This window comes from Babylonia areolata, chromosome 18 (genome assembly GCF_041734735.1).
Source record: "Babylonia areolata isolate BAREFJ2019XMU chromosome 18, ASM4173473v1, whole genome shotgun sequence".
Taxonomy (NCBI): Eukaryota; Metazoa; Mollusca; class Gastropoda; order Neogastropoda; family Buccinidae; genus Babylonia; species Babylonia areolata.
Genome location: NC_134893.1, coordinates 12,549,777 through 12,569,538, shown reverse-complemented (window position 1 = coordinate 12,569,538; position 19,762 = coordinate 12,549,777). Strand labels below are relative to the sequence as shown.

General features: G+C 43.0%; 1 protein-coding gene across 1 annotated transcript; it reads right to left on the bottom strand.

The window, feature by feature from the left end:
• Window positions 1-714: 714 nt before the first annotated feature.
• Window positions 715-14,220, bottom strand: LOC143291953 (bone morphogenetic protein 3-like). Its single transcript, XM_076602103.1, has 5 exons — window positions 14,206-14,220; window positions 12,796-13,390; window positions 6,864-7,361; window positions 6,057-6,331; window positions 715-906 (listed from the first exon to the last, which is right to left on the bottom strand). Exons 1-5 carry the CDS (start codon window positions 14,218-14,220, stop codon window positions 715-717), a joined length of 1,575 nt encoding a protein of 524 aa, XP_076458218.1.
• Between the last annotated feature and the right edge of the window lie 5,542 nt (window positions 14,221-19,762).

Sequence of the window (19,762 nt, the reverse complement as noted above, 5' to 3'; positions counted from 1 at the left end):
ACGGACACGGTACTGGCATAGAAACGTTTTATCCATTCTGCCACCTTCCTCCTCACTGAAAAAATAAGATAAAATAAAATAAAATGGGCCGCTGAGTGACACTTCACAAGAAACAAACTGCCACCCCCCCATTCCCCCCAACGCCCCCTCCCCCTCTTGTACCTCAAACAAATTATTTCTTATCCAACATAATTGTGTGTTCACAAAACCAGGCCAGACTACATGCAGTCATGGGCTGTGACAAAGCAATGTAGTACACTGACTGCTTTGTTCAATCTGTTTTTCATTTCGTCGTACTGCAGCAAATGACAAAATAATAATCTTGTCATCACTTAAGTGCCATACTGTGATGTCAGTTTTGTGCCGCGCGCACCGAGGCTTCTTGTGTACGTATCTTCGGTTAAAACATGCAGTTCCTCTGACTTACTCAAATAGAAACAGCTACCACACTATCAACAACATCAATCGAGACCGTAGGCCTACATTCCCCATTTGTTTCCGTCTGTGTACTGTCTTCCAGTGTACATAATTGTAGTTTCAATGTACAGAGTATAGGCCGCCGCCACGGCGCCACCTTCAGCCCATCCCTCCCCCACACACATCAAGTCATGTGATTTCGTATACACGCGTCGATCACACGCTGGTATCTTTTTGCATCCAGATTTCCAGACGTAGCAGGCCCGGCCAGGAAACAGCGTAGTCGCCTAGCTGTGACTACCTGCAGGCACACGACTGCACGCTCATGCCAGGGTAGTTCTTCAGCACCACGTTCTGACGCTCGTCAAAGTAGAGGAGGGTGAGGGAGGTGAGGGTGTCGGGCACGCAGCAGGGAGGAGGCACCTTGCGGGGCGGACCGATGGCGGAGAGGACGCTCTGGATGGTGGCGTGATTGGAGGGACGCATCCTCTGCAACATTCAGTCCAACAGGTCATTTGTACACGGTTTCATGACATAACAGGTTCATTACTAATAATAAATCCTGTCAATCGCTGGGTATAATGATTCAGTTCGTGTGTCGTTCGGGTCTGACCGTCGGTTTGTCAGTCTGTCTGTCATCTAACGTAATACAAATCTACAGTTTTTCAATCAAACAAGGCAAGCACTGGTACACCGTACCAGCCAGTAGGAAGAGAGGGAGGTAAAAGAAAATGTTACAGGACAACATTAAAGAATGGGCAGAACCTGTCCCAGATTCACAGAGAGCTGCAAGAGACAGGAACCGATGGAGAGAACTCGTCTGGAAACCATCTGCGGTGCCCCGACGACCCTTCACTGGGTCATGTGACAGGTCAAGGAGAAGGCAAGCACTGGTACACTGACCAGTTCCGGTGGTCAACAGCTGGTGATCCCGTGTTGTAGGGAGGTGGGAATGTGCCGCCAAGAAAGACAGGAGAAAGGAACAGAATGTGTGTACAGAATAATGTGGCAAAAGAAAGGATGATGCCCGATGTTTGAAAAAACATATTTAAGCCTACTTCTCTGCATTTCCATCTTATGGTTTTTCTCGCCAGCTGTTCTGAAACACGGGAAATTCATTTATCTGTCAATATTTATCTCTTGTGACATGTCATTGAGAGAGAAGAGAGAGAGAGAGAGAGAGAGAGAGAGAGAGAGAGAGAGAGAGAGAGAGAGAGAGAGATTACTTTTGATACTTCGGGGAAAAAAAAAAAAAAACAACTGGGAAAGACTGTGCATGTACGCCCACGCGCTGCATCCCTGTATGTATATATTTTTAGTGCCATGCGCTCGCATGACGTATTGTTGTTTGTGTGCTCATGATCAGAGCTGACACCCCCAGAAATACATCAATTTTCAGTGCACTCCGTAGGGGGGAAGGGGGGAGGAGGGTTAGGTGGGAGGGGGGGGGGGTCAAAAGGAAAGGAAAAGCAGGTGACTGCCAGATCGGAACCCCGTGCCTGCATGAAAGGCTTTGTGGGACCCACGATAGATTGACCTCAACTCCACGGGAGATCAGCGATAACATTGGATGCAGGAGAAGCAAAGTGGATTTGCGGCTTTCTCCTCCATAGTGGTCTTCTGTCACCACCTCTCCGCCCACCTCAGTTCCACCGTCGCCTAGCCACAGAGAGCTGATTGATCCACTTGCTGGAGACGGGAATGAACTCAGGGACTTACACACGTTCAAGTGAGCCAAAGGTCTCGTTTTGTTAGCGGAATGGCCCGGGCAGTACCGCTGCATGTAGAGGTCAACAGACGGTTTTGCGGAGGTCGACATCAGAATTGTGTATGGATCATCTGTGTAATCCTCTCCTCCCCGTAGCCCCTCACCACCCTCTTTAGTCATGCACAAAGTCTGTTAACTGTGTCAGTCAAAATGCAACAAATTACGCTACGCCAGTCAGTGATTGTGCTTACGTATAGGTAGGTATACAGGTACACTGTCGTCTTCGACAGATTGGGCAAACAAGGCCTACCGACCGAGTACAATAAATAGTCAACGAAACACTTGCTTAAGAAAGTGACGTCATCATGTCCACAAGCTGTGAACGTTATGTTACATGGGGAAAAAAAACAGTGGAGGGTTTGTGAAAGAACTCGGCGAAGAATATTTCGTATCTGGCTTTGTCTCGTGTGTGAACTTGACAAAGAAAAGTTTTTGCAAAACTTACCAATCAGGCAGTGACGTTTTTGTCTGTAGCCAGTCTGTATAGGTGAAGAACACATGAAGAAACAGGGTTAAGTCTATGGTAAGAAGATAGCACGTGCTGTTGAATCAGGTGCGTCCTGTTAATTCTTGCTTATTTACACACGGGATCTTATGATGATTTTGTGAAAATACACAGAAAAATTGTCAAAGTTATCAGACAGTTTGAATGATTAAAATAAAATGTTAAAAACAACAACAACAACAACAAACACTTGCTTCTGTAATTGATGGACACCATTTGACTTTGTTCACAGATGTTCACTTCCTCCCGGTAACAGCCTATGAATAATTAATGACTCGACGTCGAATACTGGCCAGCTTCAGTGTGTGTGTGTGTGTGTGTGTGTGTGTGTGTGTGTGTGTGTGTTAGAGAGAGACAGAGAGGAGGGGGAAGAGAACAAAACGCTATCTACTGAAACAAGACATTACATTATGGAGCAAGTCATTATCACACTTGGGTTTTCAATGACACATCGACATGATTATGCAGACGTTGTATACCTATAATCTAATTCTGGATCTAAATCAGTCCTGCTTTGTAAAGCAATACGATCACAGTAGAAAACTGAATGATCATTAGTTCCTGATATTATATATTTTTTTCAAAGTGGTGGGTAGGTATTTGCTAGATTATGGGCGTTTACAAGGTAATTTACAGCATAATTATATATATATATAATTATATATACACTTACCCACACACTGTAATTCACCTAGCAATTCGCCACCCTTTCCCCTGAGCACACCTTGTTGGAGAGCAATTAAGCAAACGAACAATATTCATTAATAGATTTATTTAAAGCTCAGACATAGCATGGCAGAAAATTCATGAGGTAATCACAATTGTTCATTAGATATTCTTGTACGCTTTTGCGAAGGATACTGAGTTAGACTTCGGATAATCGGGGATTGTTTATCTCGAATAATCGGGGATAGTTTACCACCAGAATAAGCCTTGAGAGATGATAAGAAACGGTTTGTTCATTGGTGAGGAGTAAAAATTAATACTACAGATAGTTCTTGGGGGTTTGGGGGGAGTAAAAATTTATAGTACAGATAAGACGGGCGCAACAGCCGAGTGGTTAAGCGTCAGTTGGACTACTTTCAATCTGAAGGTCCCGGGTTCGAATCTCGGTAACGGCGCCTGGTGGGTAAAGGGTGGATATATTTCCGATCTCAGAGGTCAACCTATGTGCAGACCTGCTAGTGCGTGAACCCCATTCTGGTGTATACACACACAGAAGATCAAATGCGTACGTTAACTCACTCAGTACGGCCAGTCCTCTCTTCTCCTCTACACAGACCCCTCAGGATGTCCAGTGGGTGTCTGAATGACCCAAACCTTTAGCTTCCGTCGTCAGAATTGTGGTATTCTTTGTCAACATTCACCTCTTCAGTATAAGAGCCTTCCGCTTGCAATATTTTGATGATGGTAATTGGGGTGAAACGCTGTTAACGTCGTCTCTTTCGCCGTTCGTATGGAGAGAGTTAAAGACCCGGTAATCCATGCTTGGTGGGTTACGGAGACACGAAAATACCCAGCACTGATGCATCAACCACGACGGAGTCATCGGCAAGTCGATGTTGGTAGTGTAACGGAAAGAAAGAAAGACGGTTACTATGGTAAATTCTTCATATTTTTGTCAGTACACGAAAATGCCCTCATTAAAGATGAATGACAAGGAATAGTTTTCGGTTCTTTGCAGTCATACGCTTGACTAGACTATTGGAATATTTTGGTTACGACAATGAGCTTTAGAGAATGTTTGCACGTGCTCATAAGAGATTTCACTGAGTCTTTTAACTTGTGAGGCCTAAGAATTCTGAGCTGCATAGTCACTGTCAGGTTGAATGTGTTCATAAAAAGGGTTATGTTGATTAAGAAAATGTTAAATCCTGTTGAGCTGAAATAGTTTTCTTGATCGGCAGTTTTCTTTCATCAAGCAGAGACATGATGAGACCACGATAGTGGTTTTTTTTTCTCTTTTTTTTCTTTTCTTTTTTTAAGTGAAAAATCAATATTAAGACCAAGTAGTTTAAAGGAACCAGATTTTTCCATATCAACATTGTTCTGTAAGTCAAAGTAACAATTATCATAATAGATTATCTAGTTTTATGATTTTGGCGCATCCGTTTGAGAGTGAAAGAGGGTAGAGAGAGAAAGAGAGACCAAGAGAACAGACAGACAGACAGACAGACAGACAGAAAGTATAAGGGTGGGGCAGGAATTGCAAAGCCGAATGCTCGACCTTAGTTATCAGCAAATAATCACTCACACGAATAACCAAAGAACGGAGCCGGAAAAAGCACACCGACTTTCTAACAAGAGTCGACAGACCGTGAACGATGACGTGCGACAGAAGCTGTAGAAGAAGTCACCGACTTTGTGTGTGTGTGTGTGTGTGTGTGTGTGTGTGTGTGTGTGCATGTGTGAAGATGTAAATAGGGTGCTTGACATGTTGTCGTAAAACTAATCCCTTTCTCGCGATACCATCAAACAGTTTTGCACGGACATGCCACCGAACCAAAAGCAACATCACTGTCCTTGACCTTTAACGGGTATTCAGCCGGGTTCAGTTAGGAAACCGACGTGTGCAACAAGAAACGAATCATTGCCTGAGAAAATTATAGCTTCTGTATCCAGGGAAAGAACTACCGTCGCGTAGTGTGGAAGAAGAAGAAGAAGAAGAAGAAAGACTGGCATAATAATTTATGTCAATACACTCGTGGCTGCTTCGTGATTTCGGCAAGGAAAGGGCGAGACAGCAAAACTTAGCAGTCGGGCAAAATCGCTGTGTGTGTGTGTGTGTGTGTGTGTGTGTGTGTGTGTGTGTGTGTGTGTGTGTCTGTATGTGTCTGTGTGTCTGTATGTGTGTGTGTGTGTGTGTGTCTGTGTGTGTCTGTATGTGTGTGTGTATGTGTGTGCATGCGTGCGTGCGTGCGTACAGTACGTACGTGCGTGCGCGTGTGTGTGTATGTCAGTGTGTGTGAGTGTCTGTGTGTGTGTGTGTGCGTGCGCGCGCGCGTGTGTGTGTGCTCAGTTTTATCGGAGATTTGGAGCCTCAGTATTGTAGTTCATCAAAGAATGCTGTCCTTATTGGAGAAAGGAGCAAATGCAGATAACCATCGTCCGGTCGGTGACACGAGAAACCGGAGTCCAACTGAACATTGTTGTTGTCAGTTGAGTGGTGATGGTTCGAATCAAATGCTGTCTGGTATCAATTTTAGGAAAACAAAGACATATAAAGCCTACATCCTACATCATAATCTGGAGACGTTCCCCGGCTCATTAAAATGGCAGACTACTTCAGGCTTTATAAAATCGAGAGCCTGTGTTAATTTACGAACAGTATCTGTTTGAACCACCGCACACATTTGAACAGCTTACCTTTGTCAGTGGGAAAGAACAAGCCCCAGAACAATAATGGGCTTCGAATGACTTGGGAGAGATGATCCAGTCTCCCCATCCTATGTCAGCAAAATCTACCACCAGGCGGCGCCTCGAGCAGTCGTGTTTCTGACCGGTGTCTGGAACAGCCAGACTGTCTCCCCGAGTCCCTCGATCGCTGCGGCCGCCGGAGATGTTGTCTGTTCTTCTTTCTGCGCCGGTCGCTCTTCCGCTTGCGTTGTCGTTGCCGTTTTCTAGTTTCAGTCTTCGCGTGTCTTGGTGAGTGCGGAAGGGCCTTCAGGCTTTGTTCCGGTCTTTGGCGATTATGGCGTTCGTTTCGTGGAACCAGCATCTCTGGTTTTGTTAAAGGAAAGTTGGAACGATGATGCGATTTGGTCTGGTAATCTGAGTTGTCTTTTGGAATTTCGTTGGTGAGTATTGAACGCTTACTTCTTGGTGACAAAAGTGATAGTAACACTGTATCTCCGTGTGTCTCTTTTGTATACAGCCTGTTATTTTGGTTTGCTGGTGAAACTGGGGAGTATTGTCTTTGTGTGGACACGTCAAAGTTTGTTTCATCTAAGTTCAAACTGAACGTTTCGTTTTCGGCAGTGTTTGGGTAATGACTGGTATGCCTGTGATGGACGTAGTGAATTTTGCTACCCATACTATAGGAAATGTCTGTATTTGAACGTTCTTCAGCAATCAGTTCATCAGTTAATGGGCCATTGTTAACACCATTTGGGAAAAAGTCATCACGAATATTACCATCATTTTTCTGATTTTCCGCTTTGTTTCTCGCTTCACGAACTTCATCATTTCGTGGACTCAGTCTGCCAAAATCAGCGGTTTGTTGGAGTCTTTCAGCCACGATGTCTAACTCTTCAAGGTCAACATTCTCAGTTTCATTGGAGTAGAGAATAAGGTATGGCAGTGAATGGTGATCTACAAATTTTTGCAACGCTGATGCGGATCCTCTGACGCTACGATACTCTGGCTTCTCTCCTCTGACAGCCAGGGCAAATACGTGAGGGTGTTCCTTGTCTACCGGCAGGCAGCGGAGAACGGCGTCCGTGATCCTGTACCACTGCCACCCCTGCACTGACGACTGCATGTTAATGGCCCCTGTCTGGCTGAGGTAGTGGGGAGTTACCTCGTACACAGCCAGTTCCGTGTCGACGCGAGTACGTTGCTTCCGGTGACCAGACTTCCGCTTGTAGAAGTGAAGGTACGCATGCAGCAGCCGCTCGGTGGTGGGGACGGAGGAGAGGCTGAAGATGAACATAACTTCTCCGCTCACATCACCTGCAGACAAACACCCAAACAAGCTGTTGCTGTTGTTGTCGGCCTTTCGCCTCGTAAGCGGTAAGTGTTCATCTGTGTGTGTGTGTGTGTGTGTGTGTGTGTGTGCCGTGGAAGTTGTGATACGTAGACTAGAAATGAGTGTGTGGAGGAGGGGGTAGAGGAGGTGCAGGGTAATGTGTGGTGTGTGTGTGTGTGTGTGTGTGTTGGAGCTCATGTACGTTTATATGTATTTGACTGTGCTTTCATATCTGTGAAACTGCATGTTCGGTGCATATCTGTTATGCATGTGTGGGTGTATATGTGAATGTGTGTCTTCATGTTTTACATCTGTTTGCTTATTTATCATCATTGTTCTTTCTTTATTTATTTATTTATTTTTACATTATAGTTATTATTTATTTATTTATTTGTGTAAACTTATCTATCATTTATTCACCTTTTTTTCCTCAAGGCCTGACTAAGCGCGTTGGGTTACGCTGCTGGTCAGGCATCTGCTTGGCAGATGTGGTGTAGCGTATATGGATTTGTCCGAACGCAGTGACGCCTCCTTGAGCTACTGAAACTGAAACTGAAACTGATGGGAATGGGTACGAATCGTCAATACAGCGCTCATTGTCTGTGGTGTCCCTGATTGCCTTGACAAAACATTTTTGTTCGTTTGTTTGGTTTGTTTGCTTGTTTTGATTTTGTAATTGAACGGGCCACTGTGACTCTTCTTCAAGTCCCCATGCAGGTTCATTCCACTTTTCTGGGCCGTTCTATACAAGAGATTATGCACCAAAAGTTGTTCATTCTCATCACCACTAAAACTTCATCCGACCCCAATATGATATGCATTTTTGACTCACTTGTGTAAACAAAGTGAGTCTATGTTTTAATCAGGTGTTCGGTTGTCTCTGTGTGTGTGTGTGTGTGTGTGTGTGTGTGTGTGTGTGTGTGTGTGTGTGTGTGTGTCTGTGTCTGTGTGTCCGTGGTAAACTTTAACATTGACATTTTCTCTGCAAATACTCTGTCAGTTGACTCCAAATTAGGCATAAAAATAGGAAAAATTCAGTTATTTCCAGTCATCTTGTTTAACTCTTTCCATACGAACGGCGAAAGAGACGACGTTAACAGCGTTTCACCCCAATTACCATCATCAAAATATTGCAAGCGGAAGGCTCTTATACTGAAGACGTGAATGTTGACAAAGAATACCACAATTCTGACGACGGAAGCTAAAGGTTGGGTCATTCAGACACCCACTGGACATCCGAGGGGTCTGTGTAGAGGAGAAGAGAGGACTGGCCGTACTGAGTGAGTTAAAACAATATTGCACCTCCTGGATGGGCACACACACACACACACACACACACACACAAAAGAAGCCTAATTATATGCAAACTGCATTTACTGTTATATTTATATTTTTTGTATTCTCTAAACTTGGCACTTTGATCTGATATTCTGACCCAACAACAAGAGCAGTCATTATTATCATTTTTTGTTCAAACAGGAACTTCTTTTGCTAAGCATGGAAGTTTTATTTATTTTGCAAACGTTTTGGTGCAGAGTGTAAAAAAGGGAAATTACTCTGTAATTAATGCAAGGGGACTTAATTTGCTTTAAACTGATCTTTCTCATCTTAAACATTACATTTTGAAATTATACTCAATACATAAAAAGCTTGGATTTTTTTTTTTTTTTTTTTTTAAGTGTATCACAAGTGAGTCTTGAAGGCCTTGCCGCTCTTGTTGAATCTCTGACTCATATCTTGGTAAAAGTTCTTTCACACTTCTTCGGTCCTCGTAAACCATTCTTTCCTTCCCCAAAGCCCCGACCCACCCACCCCCACGCCCCCACCCCCCGACCCTCCCCGCGCCCTCCCTCCCCCCCCCTTTTTTTTGGGGACACACCTATTTTCTGTCCTTTTCTTTCGTTCTTTTTTTTCTCTCCCCCAAATAACAATGGCCATTCTTTCGTACATTTTGTCGGGTGTGCTGACGGGTCTGACCGCCTGCTGACATGAACGAGCAGTCAGTCGCGTGCCACAGAACTATTTATGACAAGGCGTTGGCACTGAAGATTCCACACGATACCAGCTTTTGCCGGAACACTGACAATGTTGTTCATTTCCCATGTCAAATGTGATACCCATCCACACCCAGTCCACACTGACAATAATGTTCATTTCCCATGCCAAATGTGATACCCATCCACACCCAATCTACACTGACAATAATGTTCATCTCCCACGCCAAATGTGATACCCATCCACACCCAGTCCCGAGGAATGTCCGATGGTAAAAGCGTAGGGTGGTTTTTAAACAAATTCATTATTATTATTATTATTATCATTATTATTATTATCATTATTATAATCTTATTGTGTGTGTTGTCAGAGCGAATCCCGTTTTGCTGACAGAGACAAAACTGTAGATTCATGACAGTGATGGCCAATTAACATTAGTGCATGTTTTCATCTTAACTGACTGTGTTAATGTATATGCATGCGTGCCACGGTGTGCTTGCGCGCGCGCATGTGTGTGTGTGTGAGTGTGTGTGGGGGGGGGAGTGTGGGGGGTGATGGTAGATGGTGGATACATCTGCTTGAAGAAAAACCGGCCCCAATTCATTTCTCCCTCCGAACAACTGACAAAGGTAATTAATGTTGTTGTCAATCTAACCATGCTTTTTGTTTATTTTGCAGATTGAGATAAATTAGGCGGAGTGAATTAATAATCAACAAACGCGATAACTGTAAATTACGATTCGTATTTCTAGTCGTTCTTCTAATTGGCCGCCTAATGAATGACTGGTACCGGGGAAAGATAACTTAATTGTAAAATCATTCATGTTCAAACAGGCGTTCACATACCCACACTCACATATCCCAATACGGCGCATCCACACACACACACACACACACACACACACACACACACACACACACACACACACACACACACACACACACACACACGCAAACACACACACACACACACACACACATTACTATCGTATTAATCGTAAAATCCACACCAACGTTCATCGATATTGCAAGGTTAACTCCCTGTACCTTCTCTCGCCTATGTAAGGAGTTATGATACTCCAGTAGATAGTACGACATGGCTTTCAAAACTTGAATTCAACACACTTTTTTTTTTTTCAAAGATGCTAACAGTTTCATAATGCCACATTCGTTCACACACACACACACACACACACACACACACACACACACACACACTGAATATTCTGGAGGATTTGACATGTGCTCTGTACAACTGGGTAGCAGAGGGAATCCAGGCATGACCAACTCACACCATCTCCATGCACCAGTCACTGCCAGGGCAAGAAGTATAATCTTCAGCAGGTCAAACAAAGGGGGGGAATTAGTAAGAAACGAAAGACCAGTTTCGTGCACGTGTGCTTATGTGATGCACCCAGACGTTGTGGCTGATGACAGCCATACTCTCCAGTCTTTATACCACAGTCGGTACCCAACATTGAGGCCTTTAATCACGAGTTCGGTCAGTTGTATTTGCATTTGTATTTGTATTTCTTTTTATCACAACAGATTTCTCTGTGTGAAATTCGGGCTGCTCTCCCCAGGGAGAGCGCGTCGCTATACTACAGCGCCACCCTTTATTTTATTTTATTTTGTATTTTTTCCTGCGTGCAGTTTTATTTGTTTTTCCTATCGAAGTGGATTTTTTCTACAGAATTTTGCCAGGAACAACCCTTTTGTTGCCGTGGGTTCTTTTACGTGCGCTAAGTACATGCTGCACACGGGACCTCGGTTTATAGTCTCATCCGAATGACTAGCGTCCAGACCACCACTCAAGGTCTAGTGGAGGGGGAGAAAATATCGGCGGCTGAGCCGTGATTCGAACCAGCGCGCTCAGATTCTCTCGCTTCCTACGTGGACGCGTTTCCTCTCGGCCACCACTCCACAGTTTGTTATGATCTGGTACGGAATGAAAACAGGGTGAAAGTAGGACTTCCTAAGGTAACTCCAGGGAAGTGGGTGCCTTTAAACAAGAGGAATACTCTCGGGAGAGCAGCAGGGTGTACGAGGTTGCATGGTAGTAGGAGAGAGGTTTGCTGATGAAAAAGCCGGACTGGAGTGAGATGACAATGAGGAAGAGGATGCAGATGAACTCCACTCATAGCTGACAAACATGAACCAGTGGTGCTTGTTCACATACATACGCAGTGTGTTCTGTTCTGAGACCCCCCCCCCCCTCTCTCTCTCTCTCGCTCTTATGGGAAGTCTTGTCTTGTCTTCTCTCTCTCTCTCTCTCTCTCTCTCTCTGTCTCTCTCTCTCTGTGTCTGTGTCTCTCTCTGGATTTTCTTTAATAACTGTAGTTCGTATTTCTAACCCCAATCCAATGTCTTTTTATTCTGTCTGTCTGTCTGTCTCTCCCCGCCCCTCTCTCTCACAGTTTTCGTTATGTTTTTATTCGTTTTATCATCTTTTTAAAACAAGGCATAACACCATTTTGATCAATCTGATTTTTTTTCTCCTTCTCTCTCATTTTCTCACCTATTATCTTTCGTTCTTCTTTGCGTTTTTATGAGAGCAAAGAAGCCTTTAGCTTGTCCTTTTACCTTCAACAAAACATTTGAATTCTCTCTCTCTCTCTCTCTCTCTCTCTCTCTCTCTCTCTCTCTCTCTCTGTGTCAGTGATAGTATGCGTGTGCATGTCTATGTGCTTGTGTGTTCGAGTACATGTGTGTGGTGCCTGTGTGTGCATACACAGTGTTTGAAAATTTTCATGTGATAATGTTTTGTATGATTTTCATTATGTTTCCCGGCGTAATTGTAGTCTTTGAATCATCCGTCTATGTAGTTATCATTATCTATTTAATTTGTTCTATGTCATTTATTCATTCACACTTATTTCATTTATTATATTATGCGCCCGGTATGTATGTGTATGCGTGTGTGAGGGCATGGTGTAAAGAAGCTTCCAGCTTATCCATTCTACCCTCAATAAAACATTTGTCATAGTCAAACATTAATTTTGTCATTGGCATTTGTCATTCTCTCTCTCTCCCTTCAACATGGAGTTTTTGAAAAGAGGTGGGGAGAGCGAGAGAGAGAGAGAGAGAGAGAGAGAGAGAGACTGACTGACTGACTGACTGACTGACAGACAGGCAGGCAGGCAGACAGAGCATACATCTATTTTTCTTTTTATTATTATTATTATTTTAAAAAATATTATGTACGTACCTATTTGAAATACACTGTGTGTGTGTGTGTGTGTGTGTGTGTGTGTGTGTGTGTGTGTGTGTGTGTGTGTGTGTGTTTGTGTGTGTGTGTTCTTTAATCTCCGTTTCTTTGTGATTAAAAAGGTATGTATCAGGACATTGCATTGTATTGTATTGAAATGCATTGTACTGTATTCATTGTAATCACTGATTGCACTGTAGAGAAAATCCCCTCACCGATTTCAGCCGGGATGGCTCGAACAGTGTTGGTCATGTTCAGCTGGCCCACGGGGGTCTGGCCCGAGCGGTACTTCTCATACAGGTCCAGCACGTACCGGGGCGGGGTGGGAGGAAACAGTCTCCGCACAGCGCCGGGCTGAAACTGGGATCGTGTCGGCAAAACCGCCCAGGAAGAGGATTCCGGGGAGGAAGAGGATACCGCCGAGGAAGAGGATTCCGCCGAGGAAGAGGATTCCGCCGAGGTAGAGGATTCCGGGCCGAATCCCAACAGTTTCCGTACCGCCTCGCGGATTCTTCCACGATAGTTCGGCAAGGACTCCGATGTTTCTGTTTTCCGTGATACATGCTTTTGCGGATCAGTTACGCCGTGACGTGCCATCTCCTCCAGTTTTCTCCTCCCTTCCGCCGTCCTTCCCCCTGTTTTTGCTTCCGGTTGCACGTGAGGTCCACTACTAGAGGGGGGTGTGGCTGGACAGGAGGTGGGCAGGAGCGAAACTGTCATGACCAGCACGGCCACCCACACGACAGATATCGCACTGAGATGTCCTCCGTGCAGCATCTTGGTCAGAATGAGGATTTCAGCCTGGCGGTTCTGTCCCTCGTCACAAAACGTCACTCATTTCAGGGCTTTTTTTTCTCTCTTCTGTTTCAGTGTTTGTTTTGAAGTACACTGGTGATATTCCTAAGTCCATTCACGTGACATTCACATTGCAGGTCTTTTTCTTTCTTTTTTTTCTGGACACAGTTGTTTTAAAACCGGCGCAGGCAGGGGCCTTATTTTATATGCATGTTTCTCATGCTTGTTTTTCCTTCTCGGCACTGTAAGTGCCTAAAATAATTGTCACTGTCAGCCTGGATAAATCACAGACTTTACAAGTCAAAGAGCGAAACTGTGCATAATATCAATCAGTGATGTCGCAGTCGCTCTAAACGTCGCACTCTCCAACACTGCGGAAATCAGATCACACATGACATTAGATTATTATTTTTTCCCCCCGAAATGTTACAAAGTATTCCAACGCACAGATGAAAACAAACTAAAACAAAACTGCACATATATATACTCTTGGCTCAGGACAGTCGATGTTTAACACCCCGCTTACAACAACAAACTATTATAAAAACTTGAACGTCTCTGTAATATGAAGCAAGTCATTCTTTCTCGTAGAGCATTTGTTGCATCATCATTTCTGTCGAAGCAGAAGCCTACAGGTAAAACAAAAACAAAACAAAACATTGCCTGACAGCTAAAATGGTAGCAAGGAAAAGAAAAAAAAAACAAAAACAAAAAGACAGAGAGTGTGGCGTTTCAGCGAGACACCCACACAGCCTGACGTTGTCATTATCTGTACCTGCTGCATGACTGAACGCAGGCTAAAAGACCACTCTGCCGCAAGCCCTGTTCACCTCTCGTGCAGTCATCGTGGCGAAAAAGGCTGGAGCTCTTCACTCCCTTACTAGGGAGGCGGTCTGTTCATTGTGTTCCCTCCTCTACCTACCTACCTGGATCTTCCCTGCACTTTCAAGTTCAGTCTGTGCGTGCCTGCGTGCGGCACGGGCGTGTGTGTGTGTGTGTGTGTGTGTGTGTGTGTGTGTGTGTGTATTTCTTACTTTTTTAATTGTGTGCCAGTACTGATCTGAACACACACACACACACTCTCTCTCTCTCTCTCTCTCTCTCTCTCCTATAAATCATGTGATATTCAAAATGTTTGCATGTTCTACCGTGAAAATCGTGGCTGGGACCAAGCGGCAGAGAACACCACACAACCAGCTAGAACGTTAGAGCTGCATGCCTATCTAAAATAAACAACGGAAAGGGATTAAAAAAAAAAAAAAAAAATAGAATAAAAACACCCACACAGAACACTTGGAATCTCTACGATGCAGTTACACTGAATCACTTAATTTTTGGAAGACATCGATTATCGGCAATGGCCATATGCAGAGAGTAGAACTGACGTAGAAGTGAAGCTATTTAAAGCGAAAAAAGCAATGAAAAAGACCACTGAATCACTTTCTTTTTCTCTCCGGTTATATATATATATATATATATATATATATATATATATATATATATATATATATATATATAGATAGATAGATAGATAGATAGATATATATATATGCTGCAGCGTAGGCCTTACATGTATCATATCAGTTCACTCGGTTTGACACCTTCAGCTTTTAAAACTGAAATTGAAAATTTCCGACCAAGCTCCGTTGAGATGCTGAATTCCTCCTCCTTCTGTTATCTCGAGAAATCTATTCGATTAGCACGACTTTCTGATTAGAACAGCCAGTGAAACAAGGCAAACGCTAGTCATGCATGGCCCCCCGATAAAGTAGCCAATCACAACTAGGTGCAGGTTTACGCAGCAAGTAACCAATCAAAATTAATGTCATCCAACTGAGGTGTAGGCAGGCCAGAAAGTCACGGGCAAACAAGCTCCCTGACAATGATATGCCTGTCTTTGTCTGCCCCAACTGTCAGCGAACATTTCGTGCGCAGATTGGACTATTCAGCCATCTGCGCACTGACAGATAGATTCATGAGCATCCCCCCCCCCCACCACCCTCCCCCCATCCCCCAGCTGGATGACAACGATGGTCATCATCGATCTCGATGGACACACACCACCAGGTTTTCATAGCCGGGCAGCCAATCGGGTTCGTGTGCTGGACAACTATCCTCACCACCCCCACCCCACTGAGAAATATATTTACACTATATGTATGTCTATGACCCACACACCCACCGACAACAATTTTTGTGTGCAATATCAGTGCAGTTTGCACTTGACCAGTAGTTTTGTTCCATTCATGCACCTACCTGATTTACAAACCTATCTGGTGTTGGATGATCAGTGATAGAAAAGTGATAAGTGTTGCATTACCATAACATTTTTTTCTTTGTTTTAAACTGACAAAGCTGTGCATTAAAAAAACAAACAAACCAAAAACAACAACGTGAGATAACGTCAGTTTGTAATTTCAAACAAATCCAACAAGTGTGCGCACATCAACATAATATAGTCATGTAGGCTGAGCGGTTTCTTGGTGAATGTTGTGTGATCAGATACAGGACAGGAACGTAGCCTAATTGTATGAAATAAATGTTCCACCCACCGCACCAAACGACGGCATTTTATTCATGTTTATGCCCTAACTCTTAATTTCATTTCACTCTTCTTTTAATTTTATTCACTGTCAGTGAATCTATCGATGTTTAGTCGCTAATGACTCATGCAGGGCGATTCAAAACCATCACAGACTGGGATACGTGCATGCATGCTCGCATTCGCATGCGTGAGTGTGTGTGTGTGTGTGTGTGTGTGTGTGTGTGTGTGTGTGTGCGTGTGTGTGTTTATATAGTTGTTTATTTATTATATTTATTTATTCATCTTAAAAAAAAAGCATTTAATTTCATTTTATATTCAGTTCTCAAGGCCTGACTAAGCGCTGGGTTACGCTGCTGGACAGGCATCAACTTAAATATATATATATATATATATTATATATATATATATATATATCAGATGTGGTATAGCATATGAGGATTTGTCCAAATGCAGTAAGTGATGCCACCTTGAGTAACAGAACTGAACTGAAGTGTTTGTAATCTATGTTTGGCTGTCAAGGCCTGAACAGAATGCTGGGTCTGTTTTGTTTAAAGCAGATATGGTGTGTCGTAGGTATATAATATGGATCAATTAATCCACACGCTCCGATGCCTCCTCAAGAAACTGGAAGTGAAACTATGACCATCAACAGTCAGGAACTATACAAAGAGAGCTCGCTGATAGTAAACTATGCCCCTGTAGCAGCTTTTATTTTTGTTACGGTCAGACAAGCAAATGTCTGTGACATTAATTTTGATAAAAGAAGTAAGCTGCCACAGGTAATGGATAACATAATTATATTAATCCTTTAATACCACTTTATAAAAACAACAACAACAAAAACAAAAACAAAAAAAACACTGGTGCTCCTTGAAGCTATGTCAACATGAATACATGCCATGATGTGACATTTGGTATCTTGTGTATCTTGTTCTTTATTATTTGTTATTGTTCTTCATCTTATTATTACTATTATAAGTATTAGCATATTGAAAAATAACCCTTGTATCTCAACAAATTAATGATTTTTTTCGATGATCATTGATGGACCAAATGTTTTTGCTATGTGAATGTTGAATCACACTGATGTCGTGAAATGTCAAAATATAACCTTGTGTACAAGGGGAAACAAAAAGTCGGTGACTTGTTATGACAACCAGAAATATACGGGAAGCAGGAGGAAGGATCTTCTTCTTCTTCTGCGTTCGTGGGCTTCAACTCCCACGTTCACTCGTATATACGCGAGTGGGCTTTTTACGTGTATGACCGTTTTTACCCCGCCATATAGGCAGCCATACTCCGCTTTCGGGGGTGTGCATGCTGGGTATGTTCTTGTTTCCATAACCCACCAAACGCTGACATGGATTACAGGATCTTTAACGTGCGTATTTGATCTTATGCTTGCGTATACACACGAAGGGGGTTCAGGCACTGGCAGGTCTGCACATGTGTTGACCTGGGAGATCGTAAAAATCTCCACCCTTCACCCACCAGGCGCCGTCACCGTGATTCGAACCCGGGACCCTCAGATCGAAAGTCCAACGCTTTAACCATTCGGCTATGGTGCCCGTCAGGAGGAAGGATCGAGGTGCATGGTATTCTGAACCATTTCAGCTTGAGAACTTTGTGGCCAAACAACACTCTGTCACTGTATTCAGCTGCAGCAGTTTGTCAGCCACTGTCCTCTACAGAGAAGATACAGAGTCAAAGTAAAAAAAAAAAAAATGTTTTAATTGTCAGGCCTCTGGCCCACAACAATTAACAGGAGTCACAGCAAAATGTAGCATGCAACATGTGTTCATTTACATATTATTCAGGCATTTTTTCCTCAAAGAGAACACACACACACACACACACACACACACACACACTCGCACAATGAGGGAAACATGATAATAATAACAACCAACAACCACCATACACATCTGTGTTGTATTTGATTATACTATATTGTACTGTATTGTATCACTTTTTGTCTCAGCAGATTTCTCGGAGTGAAATTCAAGCTGCTCTTCTCGGAGAGAATGTGTTGGCACAGTGCAGAGCCACAATCCCCCCCCCCCCCTCCGCAACCCCCCCCCCCCACCCCCACCCCCGCACCCCCTCCCTTTTTTCCCCCCTATCTGTCAGTGTATTTGTTTTATTATCAAAGTGGATTTTTCTACACAATGTCGCCATGGGCAACCCTTTTCTTGCTGTGGGTTTCTTTGATGTGTGTTAAGTTCATGCACGCAGGACCTTAATTGATTTATTGTCTCATCCGAATGACTAATACCCTTCCTTACATTGAGCACACAGTGCTTTACACACACACACACACACACACACACACACACACACACACACACACACAGGGGTGGACCACCCCTTCCTCAAAGAGAAGACAGAGAGAGAGAGAGAGAGAGAGAGAGAGAGAGAGAGAGATGTGCAGACAGACAGACAGATAGAGAAGAGCCTGGTAGACAAACAAATCTTATAAACCTTACGGTTTCATGACAATAAAATCTATTCTATTCTATTCTATTCACACACACACACACAACATACGCACACTTACACAAACACACACAGAGGTAAACACAAACCATAGCCTCAGGAAAAAAAAAAGAAACATGATAACCAAAAGACTGAAAAAATGTTAGAAAGCGAGAGTGAGAGAGAGACAGAGACACATACAGGAATATAACAGACAGAGGAGAACACACACACACACACACACACACACACACACACACATTACAACTCGTGCCCGCTGTTCAAAGAAGAAGAGTTTATAACACGGGAGTCAAAACAATTCATCGCCATGGGAAACAAAACAAAAAACCAAAAAAAGCAAAAAACAAAGAAAAAATCTCAAAATCAAACAAAACCTCACCAAACCAATTAAAAAAAAAACACATGTAAAATATGTTTTAATCATAAACTGATATCACAGCTGTGTTACATGGGTAAAATCGCAGGTGTTTGGGGGGGGGTTATGCACTGGTAGATGATTCAAATTCCGGTATAATGTGGAAATACAGACACTGTATATAATAGACAAGTTCACATAAAAACAAAACAAAAAAAACAACCAAACAAGAAACATTTTAAGATGTAAAATTCTGCTCAGCTAAAACAACACTCCATTGTTCTCTTCACAAGGCCACTCATATTACTATGTAATTATCATCATCATTTCTATTGTTTGATGCCAAGTCAACACTGATGGCAACTTCAGGATGATATCACTAAGCATTTCTTTGACACATGTCTAAACTAACAACGTCAATATGTTGTATTTCTGACTAAACATCACACTTGGCACCAGACAGTCTCTTCAAGAAGAAAAACATTGTATATGATTCTAAAGCCAGCTATTATGCTCAAAACATGTTGCTGGTCCACCCCTTCCATACCCTTTATCACAGACCATAAAAAAAATATGAAACAAAGATTATGACAAGTTGTATAAAACAATGCTGCTCAAAAGCTTGTATAACAAAAGCATATAACAGGCAAATGTAATGTAATTTTTCAACAAATGCTGCATGGCATAATCAACAATGTTTCATCCACAAGTAAACTATTTTCATAAAGAAACCAGCACTTATTAAGTGGACAATAATCTAAAAAAGCTCCAACAAAACAACATGACACACAGATGCAGACTGGTGCATACACTGTACTGTCCTTATCGGCAAGAAGTGGTGCATTATCTACTGCTAGTGACTTCAGTCTCTATAACAAGCACACTAATTACTTGACATATACAGTCATGAACAATGACATGTCCAGACACAGGAGCAGTGAGGTTGTGATTTTTTTTCAAAGTTTTTGATTACCACCTTCATACACATGAT